General features: G+C 42.9%; 3 protein-coding genes across 3 annotated transcripts; 1 reads left to right on the forward strand and 2 right to left on the reverse strand.

Moving 5' to 3' along the window:
• Window positions 1-2,219: 2,219 nt before the first annotated feature.
• On the reverse strand, window positions 2,220-4,924 carry LAJ45_00277 (uncharacterized protein; the record flags this gene model as incomplete). Its single annotated transcript, XM_046109879.1, has 6 exons — window positions 2,220-2,870; window positions 2,943-3,808; window positions 3,864-4,075; window positions 4,129-4,155; window positions 4,229-4,276; window positions 4,338-4,924. The coding sequence occupies 6 exons, from the start codon at window positions 4,922-4,924 to the stop codon at window positions 2,220-2,222; spliced, it is 2,391 nt and encodes a 796-aa protein (XP_045976572.1).
• Window positions 4,925-6,645: 1,721 nt separating this feature from the next.
• On the forward strand, window positions 6,646-8,411 carry LAJ45_00278 (uncharacterized protein; the record flags this gene model as incomplete). Its single annotated transcript, XM_046109880.1, has 5 exons — window positions 6,646-6,658; window positions 6,882-7,188; window positions 7,368-7,443; window positions 7,551-7,739; window positions 7,794-8,411. 5 exons carry the CDS (start codon window positions 6,646-6,648, stop codon window positions 8,409-8,411), a joined length of 1,203 nt encoding a protein of 400 aa, XP_045976573.1.
• Window positions 8,412-9,732: 1,321 nt separating this feature from the next.
• Window positions 9,733-12,239, reverse strand: LAJ45_00279 (uncharacterized protein; the record flags this gene model as incomplete). Its single annotated transcript, XM_046109881.1, has 12 exons — window positions 9,733-9,932; window positions 10,211-10,307; window positions 10,493-10,680; window positions 10,728-10,845; window positions 10,911-10,926; window positions 10,989-11,082; window positions 11,254-11,568; window positions 11,629-11,733; window positions 11,787-11,885; window positions 11,945-11,978; window positions 12,029-12,100; window positions 12,156-12,239. The coding sequence occupies 12 exons, from the start codon at window positions 12,237-12,239 to the stop codon at window positions 9,733-9,735; spliced, it is 1,422 nt and encodes a 473-aa protein (XP_045976574.1).
• Window positions 12,240-15,661: the final 3,422 nt, after the last annotated feature.

A 15,661-nucleotide genomic window follows, 5' to 3' on the forward strand; every position in this document is an offset into this window, starting at 1 on the left:
ACGTCGGCAGTATGTGTCTCATGCAATATCATTTATGTACCAAAAAACTCATGAATGAATTCACGTATGCGCTGAAAATACAACACTGAAGTTTGATGAGAGTCTAGCCTAAACTAGAGTTCTAGAGGGGGATTATTTCCTCTGCAGTGTGCACCAGTTGACTGTAGTAACCTGAAAGTTGAGGTTGGGTTAAAGTTATGCGGCTCTGCTCGCTTAATAACAGCCAACTTACATGTAGTTACCCGATTACCCTGTGACCTAAGCCCCAAGGAGCTTAAACATAGATCAATGATCGTACCTACAAGTATATATGGGTGTCGATCTTGCAAAAGGTACGTGTGTTACAACACAACAAGGCCTCATCAGTTCGCTACGGCACTCTACAGGTTCCAATTGATGGACCAGAAAATTAATTCTGAGCTCTTACAAAGGTTCTCTGATCTGAGCTTTAGGAAAATTTGGAATCAACTAGAGTAAAGCTGGTGAACTTTAAACTTTCCGGCCTACAAAAGCCACAACATAGTTGGTAAAAAGAGTTGGATGACGCATTCAACCATTATGATGGACAAAACTTAACTAAATGTATATCTTTAATTAGCACTGACTATTCTAGTAATGCTGATAGTCTTTGTGCCTACCGATTTATAAGCCTTTTTAATAAATATGTTCGAATTACGCAATTATATCATTCTATAATTTCTGATCACAGTTTTTTTCTTTTTTCTCTTTTTTTTTTTATTCCGCTAACTCATAGAATCAGATTTTATACGATGTGGTAGGCTCTGTGCTCTATTAAAAATAGAATATACGAATTTGGGTTGGTAGACCACTATTTCTGGATCTCTGAAATATGAGATCTGGCTCGGTTCATGAACTCTTACCTACATGTATATACAGCAATCTCTCCCTATAAGTATATGGTCGGGACCGGAAATGAGTATCTTTATAACGAATTATCATTCTAGAAAGATTAGGGTTAGGTTTTCTGGAGTTGATTTCTGTTGCGAGTCCCAAGCCCTTTAGTAAAAGTCTGTCGTTTCTGTTTATTTTTTTTGTGATTCTAGCATTTGAAGAAAATTTGATGCTAAGACTACTACTTTCCATAAGGATACGCATACAAAGCCTTGCAATTTTGGTAGGGATATTCTTATAGTGAAATATCATTAAAATCATATACAAAATACACGGGACTGCAAATTCATATCCTTATAGGGCATATATCCTAAAATGTATCCTTATAGCGAGAGATTTCTGTAACCAACAAAAAAAAAAGACTCAAATTCGGCATACATACTCTAGCGGCCAGATTGAAGCCGCTCAGACAAAAAAGGTAATTGATCTGAATACTGCAAAAACGTGAACTCTTAGTCGTTGCCAGATCATTCGCCACAGTTCTTTGGGCGGCTTCAAACCGGCCGCGCGAGTACTTGCGGTGAAATTAAGTGTTGTCTCTCGCGATAGCAACCATCAACCTTAAGCCCACTAACCACCATAACCCATGGGAAAAGCCAGAAGGAATTACTTTTGAGCATAGAAATAACTATGACTTTAATACACTTGGTTTTAGCTATTGGTTGTGGTTTTGTAGGGTCTCAAGTTTGGTGGAGTTGAATGGTTGGCATTGGTTGCTAAGGCATTAATTGGGACAATACTTAATTTCACCATATCTACATATATACATGTACTTATTCGATGGTATTTGTTTGTAAAGACCCTTTGTACCCAAGGCCCACTTACGTATGTATGTGTTCCAGAAAGAAAGAAAAAAAATACTTTTAAGGAGTGGGAAATAAGCCAAGAACAACCCTCAGCAATGCCAATATCCACATAATGGCCCTTGGTGAAGTCAATGGGAATCGATTTGGTTGGGCTGAGAATGGTTTCAATCCAGATTTCAAACTTCTAGATTTTAAGTTACATGTACCTATGCCCAATCCATTTGTAACTACATGTTGGTAATTGTGATTAAAGAAAAATGTTCCTTTTATGATTTCGGCTACTTTTATGTCAGGAGTATCCCTAGTAAACTATTTATATATACCTCAGCGCCATAACTCTCGGAAGAAAGAAAAAGAGGAAGAAAGAAAGACATAGAAGCACATAAGCTAACAAATTTTGCGGATTGACAATGCGTCAAATGGCAGTTAATAATAAAACCGATTGGGGAGAAGAAAATAGAAAGATAATCTATCCTCTTCATATTACGTAAAAGTCCAAACTTAACACCAAGTGAACACCGGATTCCTTGATTTCACAGCCTCCAGTCTCTCTACTATAACCTTCCTTTGGGCCCCTTCGCTTCCGTCAACAGCCGAGTACCCTAAATCACCTTCGGCATCATCATCATTGTACACATTTCGTGGCGGTCCCGCACTGGAAGTTAAAGAAAATCTCCGTTTCCGCTGGTCAAGAAAGTTTGGTCCTGGTTTCTTCCTTTCAATAGGGGACCGTCGCTCATCGAAGCTCTTATGGCTGCGACGGCTTGATCGGGGGGCGTTCATTGAAGAGGACTGTACACTCGGGTTCGCTTCATGTCCCAATGAGAACTTAGAAGCTAGCGAGTCTACCGCGGACAGTGGGGAAGCAGAAAGAATATCGCCATTCTGATTCGAAGATGATCCCGATTGATCACTCTGAAGGCTATGAGTCCTTGACATTCCAAGTCTTGCAGAACTAGGAATTTCCGATCTAGGGGGTGAAAGACCCAGGAGATCATGTTCACGCAAGAGGGGCGCCGAGGCGACAGCAGCACCGATATCCATCTCAGCCTCTTCGTCAAAACCACGTTCCAGATCTGTTTCTCGACGGTGGCGAGATTCTGATGATGGTACACGCAAGGGAACTGCGACAGGTACCTCCATCTCGTCATCCTAGATTCAAATTCGATTAGCACACATCTCATTTAACTCTCTAAAGTTGGGTAATTGATAAGAAAAGCGCACCCAAACGTGAACTCTTGCCCTCCTTGTAAGCTCCAAAGGACCCTGGTCTGGGGTTTTCAAAGTTTCAAGGACATTAAAAGCCTGTCCCTTGAGTACTGCTATTTGCTTTTGAAACATTCTCTCTTTAAAGTCCGAGTCTTGTTCGAATAATCTTCGCAACATCGTCTGTGTTTCGGCCCACCATTTCGTAGACGTGAGCAACGGAATAAAATGATTTCTAGTTTTTTGGGAGAATGGTTGTCCAATAAGTGATACAGGGAGGAATAGCCAACCAAATGGAAAGCTACGCCATTGATCCGGGTGTTTCCAAGGAAAAGCCAATGAGTTGTCAATGGCGCCAATTTTAATTGTGGCACTGGCACCGATTTGGGGAGTGACAGATCTTGAACTTGCGACCATAGGCTCCTGAACTCGGTATATCGGCGTAGCCGGGCGCAGACTATTATTTATTCCAGCAGGGTTCGGCTCGCTAGCCGTAGCCTGTAGAGTCTGTGTAGCCGGCTGTAAATTGACGTTGAGGTGAGTTGGATGACTAGCAACTGAAACTTCCTGGGTCTTCCAATCAACTTTGATCATCCAGTTGTCGAGACCTCTGTCTGTATTCCTCATGATGTAATCCAAAATTACGAGTTTTTCGAGTTCTTCTCTAAAGTTTTGTTGAAGCTGCTCGGTCCAAACAAACCGTCTGTTGTTCGGATCATCAGTCTGAGAGGGTGTATTTGAATCACCGTCAGAAAGATCATCTTCATCGCCACTTGGCCGGCAAGCCGAGGCCCAGGGTGCTCGTCTCCTCGGGGCAGCATCTGTCCGGAAACCAGAATTGTACTGATCCGGCCATGGATGTTTACGAAGGAATACGTTTGCATCTTTTGAGGCCATCAGTATTGAGCTCTATTAAGTAGGAAATCTATCACTGTGTACCTTGAAATCCCTGAAGGAATACTTGGAAACTTCCAACCTTCGGAGGCAGCGGCTTAGATCTCCTGTAATATGCTCGACGATCCCAATAATCATAATGAAAAGCTTTGCTAGATAGCTTAACAATATCCGTGTAAGGAACCAAAAACGTTCTTAACTGTCGGTCAAGAACACAAGCCGCTGCCTCGGATATATAACTAAGGTTTGGTATCAAGCTATAATTGAAAGAATTAGCATCTTTCGTTTTTGAGTGCCAAAAACTACAAACCATGCACGACCGAAGAAACATGGAAACCTGTGAGAATTTGTCAGTCAATGAAATTGTAGGAAGAGCCGAAAAATTGATCTTGGAGTTTCCTAGGACATACAAAGTGCGGTGCAGCCATTTCATCATTTTTGGATTCAGTTTTCCGTATCTATCAAGAGCTTAGCACACGCGGGGGGTGGAGGGAGCTTTTGAATGCGAAGAAAACCCACGGCTCTTCATCCTTCGGCTTGAAAACTCCCACGATCTTCCCATCACTATTCCGCATAAAATAGCTTCCTGATGATCCTTGCTTAATAAGTTTAGGATCAATGCCTTTTCTAATAGCAGTTCTAACAGACTCTATGATCTCTTCAAACTGCTCCTGTGCAAGATGCGTATTTTCCGGTAGCTCTGGTGAAGCTTCTGGAGTCCCATCCAACGCGGGTCTAGAGCCATCCGGTGGTAAAAAGACAGAATAAACGATCTCCAAGGGTGGTTGGTCATGATGGGACCGTCCTTTCTTTAATTTGAATTTGCTAGCGATCTCCCTACTCCAACGTTCCAAGCGCGCGTTGATAGCTTTAATGTCAACGCCAGAGCTATTGCTCCGCGTACGTTTCATAGCCCGACCATTGTGATGGGTAACAGAGGGGGATATCGGAGTGTATGGCGTTGGGTGGATAGCTGTTGGGTGCGGCTGGATTGAAACAACGCGGCCGGGATAGTCAACGATAGAATCACGATCGTCATCATCCGAATCTGAGAACTGGGCATCCTGAGCGAGTCTTTCGTAGCCTGAGGCTGCAGGACGAGGCATGTTGATAGTTGACAGCTTTTTTTTCTTGATAAGAAAGGTGAATTGGTTATCGGCGAAGCTGTCCAGGCATGGCTTGTACTTCTGGGAGGACGTGGACTTCGTCAGAGGTTACAGGGCACACGTATGAGGCCGCAGCCGCCGCCACCCGACGCGGCAACAGCGGTCGACAAATGATCAAAGAACAAAGCTGCAGAGTTTCGTTTATTTTAGGACGCAGTCAAGGCCAACTTCCGAACAATCTTCCCCACTGTTTAAATCTTCTATGTATTTTATTTTTGACAAAATTATACCGGCTTATAGCATTGGGTTTCGGCAGTTACCATCACCGCAACATACACGTACTTGACTATTGATTGAGCAGAGCCTCACACTGATGACAGGAGTTTTCTCTTCGCCCTTCTTATGCCGCTAGATACCCGCGCGCTCTGCAGGAATGACTTCATCTCGGAGTATTTTAGTCGCTGATCTTTTACAGTACTTTTCATCTGTAAATAGAACTGGCCAGCCCTATCAGGTCCCGATTGCCAGGACAATGGCGGTGCTTAACTCGATAACCGAGAGAAGTGGCCATGTCAACAATGTTGCGGAGAATACGTGATAAACGTGGATATTACTTTGATGGCAGAGTGTACCTACATGTAGGTAGAGTATTGTATGTATACCTACGCAGTTATATAGCATGGGGGCGCCCTGTCTCGGGAGATTCCCAATTCTCTCCAATCTAAGTTTAAAGTAGTGGTGATGCAATTCACATTTCAAGTAAGGGCTCTCCCGATATTTGTTTCTGAGTTTCCCCCTCTTTTATCTGCAGATTCTGCTGCGGACAAGGCAATCTTATCATGAGCTCCCAATCGTGCGGAACGAGGGTATCAACGGCCGGCTCAGCCCACCGGTTAGATTGCTACGCTAGAAGGTTGAGTGCATGCTTCTAGAAGGTAATCAAAACACTTCTGATTCGCTTGGTGTGGAGTTGTGTGTTCCGAAATTGGCTCAGTGTGTAGGAGGCTACTAGGAGCTGCGCACAATCTCAATTCGTGCGGGTGCGCTATCGGGCGAATCTCACTTATCACAAGCGATCCATTTTTGATCGTGTTTAGTGGGGCGGAAGAAGCTGAAGAAGCACGAAACGAAAAAGGGGCAGAGCCAGCGCCCAGATCCGTAAATCAGGGCAAATCCAAATCCCAACCATCTGCCAGATGCATGTCAGCAAATTGTTATCACCCATGCTCGTCATGCTATCTGGGGATACCTGCACTTTAAGTGGGTAAGTAAGCTATCCACTTATCTCTATCTGGTAATATCTGATGCTAATTTTATCGCGCTTCTCCATTAGTAGAGTAGAGCAGCTGCGGACGGGGTGTAACTTCGAGACTTACCTGCTCTATGTGAAGAGTACATGTGGTTTAGGAACTCTGAGGAGCCCTGGAAAAGCAAAATCGTCTAAACAGAGGGTTGGCTAGGAGAGAAGCGATGCAAGGGAACTGGATACGGGGTGGGGGGAAGGGATTACCTATGTGTATGGGAAGGTTGTGAGTGATGGAAATTGTTGAAGGGCCCTCTAGGTAGAGACTTATCGACAACAACGTTGGTGTACCACCGATTCGTCCTTATCTACGGCGACCGCCCACCCCCTTTCTGCCGTTCCTCTCCCATCGTTACTTTTGATTCTTATCCCCCCGTCGTTCGTTGTTTCTTTCCTCCTTCCATCACTCATTCCTTGCATGTCCTGGATCTGTAACCGCGCTCTACAAAAACAAATCCCATCTTTCTGTTGTCTGAGAACTTGATTGTTTTTAATATATATATTTTCCTCTCGTTTTCCCATTTATTATTCAGATATATACCCGCAACACCCCCCACCACCGCTCGCTTTCTCCTTTTCCAATTCGTTGTCTCTCGCTTTTTTCTTTCAACTCAGTCTTTCTTTCCCTGGTCTGTTTCTTCCTATCATTGTTAGATATCATCACACCTACAACCATTCTTCCTCCTCCGCACCAAAGCCTTCCGCCCTTCACACACATCACCACCTCTCACTCTGCCTTCACCAAGCAGAGCTTTGGTGCTTTAGATCATAAACTGGCGCCCACGGCCCTCTTCTACTCTCCTGCCCCGGAGCAGTTGCTACCATCTCCACATCACCTTCTTCACCCCACACCAAACAACGACAGCCCGAGACTGCCTTCAATCTCGCGGACATCGTCTATTTCTCCGTTGCCATCTCTTAACACGCTGGCTTCCGTCGCACTCCCGTCTCCCCCGTTGCGGTATGTTACCCAGCTTTCATTTAGAGTTTCTCACCTTTCCCTATGCCCCTTATCCCTTATCAACGCAACACATTCTCTTATCTAAACGCGATCGGGACACCCCCTAAAGCAAGAGATTTAAGAAGACAAGAGAAAAAATAAAGCCCCTTTTGCTGACATCCCTCTTTCATAATTAATAGGCTTAACGGGGGCTTCGCCATGACTTTCGCTACTTCATCACCGGGTGCAAGCACTGCTGGGCAAGGGACCACTCCGGTAATTTCTTCCGAGTTTTTCTCAATTTTTGTTGTCGACACGCGACTGTTTTCTGAGGGGTTTTTTTCCCTTCCTTATCGCGCAGCATGCTAACGTGGTTGTAATAGCCTATTTGCCAAAATTGTACAACGTCTACAACTCCTTTATGGCGAAGAGATGAAAGTGGTTCTGTTCTCTGTAATGCCTGTGGATTATTCTTGAAACTTCATGGCCGACCACGACCGATCAGTTTAAAGACTGATGTTATAAAAAGCCGGAACCGTGTTAAAAATTCTGGGCAGCCTGCAAAAAAGAAGGTCAGTAATATTGTTTTCTCTATCATATTCTCCTTGCTTAATCTTTCTTTTTAGAGTCTATTCGACTCGCCAAATGGATCAACAAATGGTCACCCAATAGCAAGATCGGAAAATGGGACACCTCCCCCGGGTCATCGTAAACCATCCTCAGGTGCCACACCAAACAGATCTGTGTCACCCCAGTCTCGAGCAGGAACTCCTTTGCCTCCTACATCGCACATTGCACCTCCCTCAATATTTGAGTCACTTGTCAACCATGCAGACAACTCTGTCGTTGGAAGTCCTTCTCCCCTTCCAGGGCTCAACTCCTTCAATCATCCCTCACCGGGATCCACATCATCCCTGCATGATAGGCATATGGAGCAGCCCACGCCAACGCTTGATAGTCTAATGAGCACCAATAGCAAACTCAAAACCCGAGTTGCAGAATTAGAGTTGGTCAACGATCTTTTCCGAACCCGAGTGAATGAGCTAGAACAAAGCGAAGCAAATGCTCGACAAAAAGAGATTACCAGGCGAGAGGTTGAGGCGCAGCTTCGAGTTCTCCTTTCCGATAGTACCAAGCGCGAGGAAGAACTAAAGCGAAAGCTCGAGGATGCAGAAAGGGAGCTTAATGAGTTTCGTGGGGATCATCAGCGGAAGAAGGTCAGGGTCTCTGACTTGACCGAATAAAATTGTGCAGGAAAAAGGGAATATATAAAAATGAAGGAAAGATAGCAAAAGTCTCAACTAATTCATGGCATGGCATTGTGTGTTTTCTATCGTCGGTGTTAATTTTTTTGGTCCCGTGTAGTGAGTACTCGGGTTTCTTGGTTTTTGTACTTGTTTATGGCTGGGGGTTCTCTATTTTTTCCTCGTTTCCTTAATTATATTTTCCGAACAAAAGCAAAAGAACATAAAAAGTTTTTCTTATCTAGGGGCTTTCTGGTATGGTCACAGGGATCGGAATACAAAAAAAGGGAAGGGAAGAACTCTTGTAGGAGTATTAGGGTTTTGCTGCTGTTTTTCTTATTTCTTTTTTATATTTTCATTCTTCTAATGTTTCCTATTACATTTTATCTCATCACTCTAATTTCTACTTCAATAATTCACAAGCCGCTCATCACCTCTAGCTCTTTCTTAGTTTGATTTTTGATTGACTGATTGATTCTCTATTGTTTATGTATGATCTTTTGTCCAATATTTTATGCTCTTTTCCTATTATCTTCTTACAGTAAATGGGGGTTTGTTTCTGTCTTGCACTAAAAAAGTTATGTCCTGTGTTGGATTTCCCACACATGCTCTTCTTAATAATATATCGGTCTATATGTAGTCGCCTAGTGTATTTAACTCTGCTTTTTATCTCCCGCCTTTAACATCCACATAAAGCAGTCGAAGGTAGCAACGAATTGTGTGGTGAGGGTTTTATGCATGGCAGTTAATCCGAATAGATTACAAATTGCCACAGCGCAGTGCATGTACCTACATATCTATCGACTCTACTCTATCGATAAGGTCCCGTTCGCTGTGCTGCACCACACGCACGTGCTTTGACAAGTAGATCCGGGGGAAGGGCTTGAGGTGTTGTAACTTGGTGATGCTCTTCCTCTCCAGACCGGGTAAAATCCTTTGCTGCGGGAAACGGCAAGCGCGTTAATACTGATATTATTAAGTACACAGCGGAGAAAAAAAAGAAGAAACAGCTGCAATGCAAACGCACCCAAGACACACAGATACAAGTACATACAGTAGAGTTTACAAATAAAAGTTATAATCGTTCTAGAGGAAGTGCCTTAAGTAGAGTAGATGCACACCAGATAGGCAATGGTATTATAATACCTTGATGCAAAGAAGGTAGGTGAAAACTAAAGTTCAAATTCTATATCTATATAAAAAAAAAAAGGTTCCGGTATCATCTAGATCCGATTGCCATGATATGAGATCTCAAAGATACATGTAGACACTTATAAATTCCCCAAAATCTACCAAAAATAAATTCGTGGGTATCCGATTTTCAAGGACCAGCCGCGTGGCGAACATTACCAGCTTGTACTGCTAGTCTTCTGTTGCGCTGAATGGTCATCAATGCAAGGACAAGCCCAATGAGGACAGCACCCAGCGTGATCCAGTAACTATCCCGATAGCACTCAAGTCCAAGCGTGCACTCGCGAGTACCCTCAGGGGTGACGTTACTATGGTCGTCATATATCCGACCTTGTTTGCATCGTCAGCAGACTGTCTTTCCTTTTTTCCATTCCATTTCTCTTTCTTTCTTTCTCTCTTTTTCTTTTTCTTTTTCGATAAGTTTCTTTTTCAGCCGCAAGGTTTCTGAAGCAACGTGGCGTGAGACTTCAAAAGAGGGTTTTTTCTCGTCGCCACGCACGATAAGCTGATATGTGCTCGATATGCGGCAAGGGCCCGTGCGCGCATATCTGCAAGATCGTGTGCACAAAGAAAAAGCCTCCATGAAGTGACTGATAGATAGGACCTACCATAAAACATATTAAAGATCTGGCCCGAAATAATGGCAGAAACGGTCATTGTTCCCCAGTTTTGTGACAACCCATGAAGCCCAAAAGTCTCTGAGGTCTTGTAGACAAAAGGTTAGTTTGGAATCCAGTCAATAGAGTGAAGCCCCACAAATGTGGGACTCAGGATAGGTAGTAAGATAAGTAGTAGGATAGGCAGTAGGATAGGCAGTAGTCACAATTTTCGGAGTGGGCTAGATCTTGGAATGCCCCCCCCGGGGGGGGGGGGGGGGAGACGGAACGTACTATAGTCGGGAATACACCAAACAACACACCGTATCCCAAGCCGCTCAGAAAAGAGACCAACCATAGTTGATGAGGATTCTCAACATTCAGTGCAAAAATTTGCGAAAAGCAAAATATAACTGCCGAAACAACTACTAACCAGATGCGCTGCAGGCCATAGTTCTTGTAAAGGATGTCCGAAGAAGTCCCTGTAATGCTATTAGATAGAGCTTGGATAAATAACTGATTGACTGACCGCTCATGATCCGGCCAGAAAAGCTGCCGATGGAGAGAAGAGAAACGTGAAACCCTTGTCTTTGTTGAACATAGTCAGGATGGGTATCGGGTGCATATTTTTGCCAAAGTGCTTGGACCTATAGATTTTCTATTTAGGGCTTCTGTTAAGTGGTTAAGTGGGAATGAACTCATGAATGCCTACCGAATGCCCAATATTACTAAAAACTAGCGTTAACAATGTTGAGTCTATACAAGTAAGATAAGATAAGGACTAGCTTACTTGATAGTCATCAATCCAGTTCCAGTCAATAAACCCAATAGGGTAAACAACAGCCAGAAGTCCGTCGATTTGGTCAACGCCCATCCCCGAATATCTGTATGATACGCATGATCATTACTACCAATAACCCCACCCCGTGTACTTTCTGCATCAATACGATCCTCATCACTGCTGGAGGATGAATTTGTAAGGAAAGATGATGATTCATCCGGTGTACAGTCCGGATTTGTTATTCTAACAATCCCTCTACTACTGGTGCTCGTACCTGGTTCCTGATAAGTGTCTTTTGCCGCACTTCGACTTTCGCCAGATTTCGTTCGGTGCAGTCTGCTACTTCCAGTATAATCAAGCTCTGCTGGTGGTACAATAGAGTATGCACCTGGTACAGGTACTACTCTGAGGAAAAAATATGAAAGTAAGACGATGCTGCTGGTTGCTGTGGCGAGAACCAAAAGGAAGTCGCTAGTATTTCCAGGGAAGAGCCATGAAGAAAGGGACGAAAAAAAGAAAGCACTAAGGCCAAACGCTGCGAGTGGTATCGCGGTCGCCGTTCCACGGTGGTTGGGGAAGTTCAGGGCGGCTTGAACAAAAATCACTTATTAGTTTGGTACGATATGAAGAGTCGATGTTACAATCTTACCAGCTTTAATTGCCCCTCCAAATGAAGCAGAGCTCCCGACTCCCGTCAAGAATGAAAAAAAGCACAAAGATAAAACACTCGTTGATCCTTGCCCAGAATGCATAGCTATTGAAACTGTTAGATTTTAATAGCATCGGTACAAACGGAATAACATATACCATTGTATATTGGATAATACCCAGAAAATAGCAGAACAGCGCCCAGTAAGACCGGCAATCGAGGTCCCTTTGCGTCTATAAACATTCCGTTTGGTATCCCTATATTGACTTAGAGGCTGGGCCTAAGTGAGGATCTACACACTTTTATTTGTACACACCTGCAAGATTCATCCCAAGATTGCCACAGATACCCTACAACCTGTCAGTGCGACCGCTTAATTAAAAGTATTGTGACCACTTACGATCAAGTTGCTCTCTGTTGCTGTAAGTTGCAAACGTTCAGCAAGTTGAGGAGCATATGCTGAATAGACATACTATAAAAATTATCAGCCGGGACTAAATCCTAATTGAAAGGAAGGCAGGTACTACATTTGTCCCTGCGGATAGAGCTATACACATCGAAGCTGCTAAGCTTACAAGGCGAGCGGCGCGAAGCCGATTCTCAGGTACCATCCTCAAAGGATGTGCGACGATCACAGTAAAGGGCTATATGAAGGATGTAGAAGGTTTGGAGTGCTGTAAACTATTAAGATGGTTGATTATAGTAGGATGTTTTCTGGAAACCTGGAGTGGGGAACTATATCTAGATTTGGGTTGGCAGAAGGCTTCGCATTCAGAGGCTCACAGCTAGATACAGAAGGCGAGTTGCGCACGCATGCAGGTCCGATAGAAATTAATTTGGCCTACGCCTCTTGAAGGTACGACGAAATATGGTGCTTGCGGGTTAAGGCCCAACTGGCTGGTAGTTCTGAAGTAGAAGTGTTGACTAGGGCCCGGGTTCTGGAGCGAGTGATTACTTGAAAGGTGATGAAGGAACGTATGGCGCAAAAGGTTGATATGTAGAGTATTATTCGGGGTCCAGCTTATGGGGCTGCAGCAGATGTAGGCTTCATGAGTACACATGTAACCAATAAAAGAATAAGCTTGTTGATAAGCACGGCGGCCCGGCACCTCCACATCGGGAGAATACGCTATCTTCGAATCTTTACCCCTGATTTAAAGGGTCTGCATGATGAGATAGATGCCACTGCCAGCCAGATCACCGGGTAACATCCATCTCGTGACGCCCCAGTGTTGTCGCTTTATTTACATGATTGAGCTGAAAGGATAATACGCTTTACTAATATTGGTTCGTGATCTGTTTATCAGTAATTCTAGAAGTCACATGTAGGAAAGCTTGTAGCAACTAGTAGGATGTAGGTTACATTTACTCAAAGCACACACCAGCCACATGTACTCACATGTATTTCTTCAATTAGTGCCAGCTACATGTAGCTACATGTAGTACCATGTTTCGGTTTCTGTCACCTGTCCAGCAGACTGAAATCAGATACACCTACATGTATACTCGAGCACTTATTAACACACCTTACCTGAACTCACGTGTATGTATATGTTGCATCAAGTGCATGTGTTTTAATTATCGGATATACTGTAAATCGATTTTTAGGTTCTCCAGGCTCCACAGACCCATTACCTTTCTGTATCCAATTTTCTTCACAGCATTATCATAGTCGTCTTTTTTCACTGATAAATTACAAACTGGGGCTCCAGGACACCGATGGTACTTCATCATATACCTATTTCCTGGTGGATCCTTTTAAATCCAGCAACAATTTTTTTGAGTAACACCCTTTCAAAAGCTTCACCTTTACCTATTTCTATTGAACTAGATCATGTGTCCATGCCCTCAACGAAAATCTTTGATCATAGAGGACCTTTAGCATGTTCTGGAAATCTCACCGCACATGAGTTGGAAGCATACAACCCCTCAGTATCATGTGATTCAGGAATATTTTGTCAAGGGACAACTTCATGCAATGACACCCTAATTTGCAGTCGAGACTGGATAGATCTCAACGGGACTTTGGCTTGTAATGGCGAGCTATTTTGTAACGGTACTCTGAGTTGCAGTAGGAATTCCGCGCATCCTGCATGCCTTCCAGGGCTCAATAAACTACCAACACCCGCTCTATCAATAATAATAATGCTTCTGGTCTTTATTTCGGGTGGACTCAATGGGCTTAAGTCGGCATTCATGAGTAATTATTAGATATCGTATTTGCTTTTTGTTTGGTTTTCCTGAAAGCTAACAAATTTTTGCTACGTATACAGGCTTGGATCCGTGAGAATCACTTAGATCTAGATCTTGTTATAATTATAAGGGACGGGTTCTAACAGGTTTTATTTTGACAACTGGATAGTATAGATTTGCGAACAATAATGGATACAGGAACAATGCACGAGAAGTATCTCTGTATAATCACTTTTGTTACAACCCTTGCTGACATTAATTACTTAGAGAACTGGCGGGAAGAATACACGAAGCTCGACAACACTCGGAATTTACCACGTTATTTCTTTGTATATTCCCAATTCATTACCTTCAATATCCTTTATATAATTCAAATTAATTTTGGTGTCTTGATATGGTAGGTGCGATGACTCTTACAACCGTGATGATCAATCACTCTCTTCCTCTTATGGCTGCGTGTCTACTTAACAATAATCTTTGGGGGTTCTTATTATCCAGTTCTCTAGTAATAATTTTTGGAGAAATCTTACCATTAATGGTATTTCCCAGATTTCCTCTTTTAATTCTAGGGAACATGATGTGGTAAGTTCGGGTTCCAGCTACCATTTCAATAATGCATACGATCATTGAAATTTTATAGGGCCATATATACAGTCTCTTGTATTTTATGCATCCCAGCTTGCCTCCTGTCATATATCTATGAAACTACGGCGGCCCCAGGACCTGTGCGGCGCCAAACCAATCATAATAGGAAAGGGATCAATTCTCTAGCTGATTTACGCGCTGTACGAAAGAAAATTGACAAAGATCTCTCTATTGACGCCACAGGGTAAATACCTAATTCGAAACGTTGAATTGGATAATAACGTGCTTTCTTAGACTCCTCCACGGTATTGTTGACATGGAAAAAAGAGTTGCTCGTGATATCATGAAGCCACTTTCAGGGGTAAAAATGAAGTCTGTGGATTCGAGGATGACATTCCGCAGCTGGACAGAGATCTCTGATTGGGGCTATAGTCGTGTTCCTATCTATATGTCCCTTGATCACAATAGAGATAACAACTCGATTTATTCCGACTTTAATATCAAAGTTTTGGGGTTCTTACACATTTTTGTAGGTTATGAATCTAGAACACATTATCTATATATAAGGATTCACTGCTGATTTTTCCTTTCTATATAAATAAATATAGGATTTATTACTAGTGATTCCCGATGAAGTAACAACGTTAAAAGAGCTTCCAATGCACAAGATGCCTGTTATTGGTGAAGACTACCCGCTTTGGGACCTCCTTCATCTATTTCAGGTATGTCTTTCTATCAAAATCGAGAGATAAAATTATTAACTACGTTTATTTAACAGAAAGGTGCCTCTCAGTAAGACCACAATCATGTGCTTGCATGTGGTTATATTATAAACTAATATATATGTTGATTTAGTATGGCAATTGTAGAAAGAGATTTGGAGGAGATCAAATTTTTTGACTCGTTTCTGGAATCCAAGCCTTCACAATCTTTTTGGAGAATAGCAAAAGAAAAATGTCGGAATATTCTACGAAAAATCTTCCCATGCCACTCAAAGGCCACGGAAGCCAAAAAAACATCACTTCACCACACTCCGAAGTATTGGACAGATGAAGAAAACTACTTATCATCCCGAGGACATATAACAGGTGTGATTACCCTTGAGGATGTGTTAGAGATTCTGATGCAATCAAGAATTCTTGACGAAAAGGATGTTTCACTTGGCCGCCGTAGAATGGACGGCACCGGTAGTACACGAAGTATTAGTAGAATTACTATTTCATCTGAGCAAATATCGACTCTAGACTCTTGTGAG

The sequence above is a fragment of the Morchella importuna genome (assembly GCF_003444635.1).
Source record: "Morchella importuna strain M04M26 chromosome Unknown Morimp01GS001, whole genome shotgun sequence".
In the NCBI taxonomy this organism is placed as follows: domain Eukaryota; kingdom Fungi; phylum Ascomycota; class Pezizomycetes; order Pezizales; family Morchellaceae; genus Morchella; species Morchella importuna.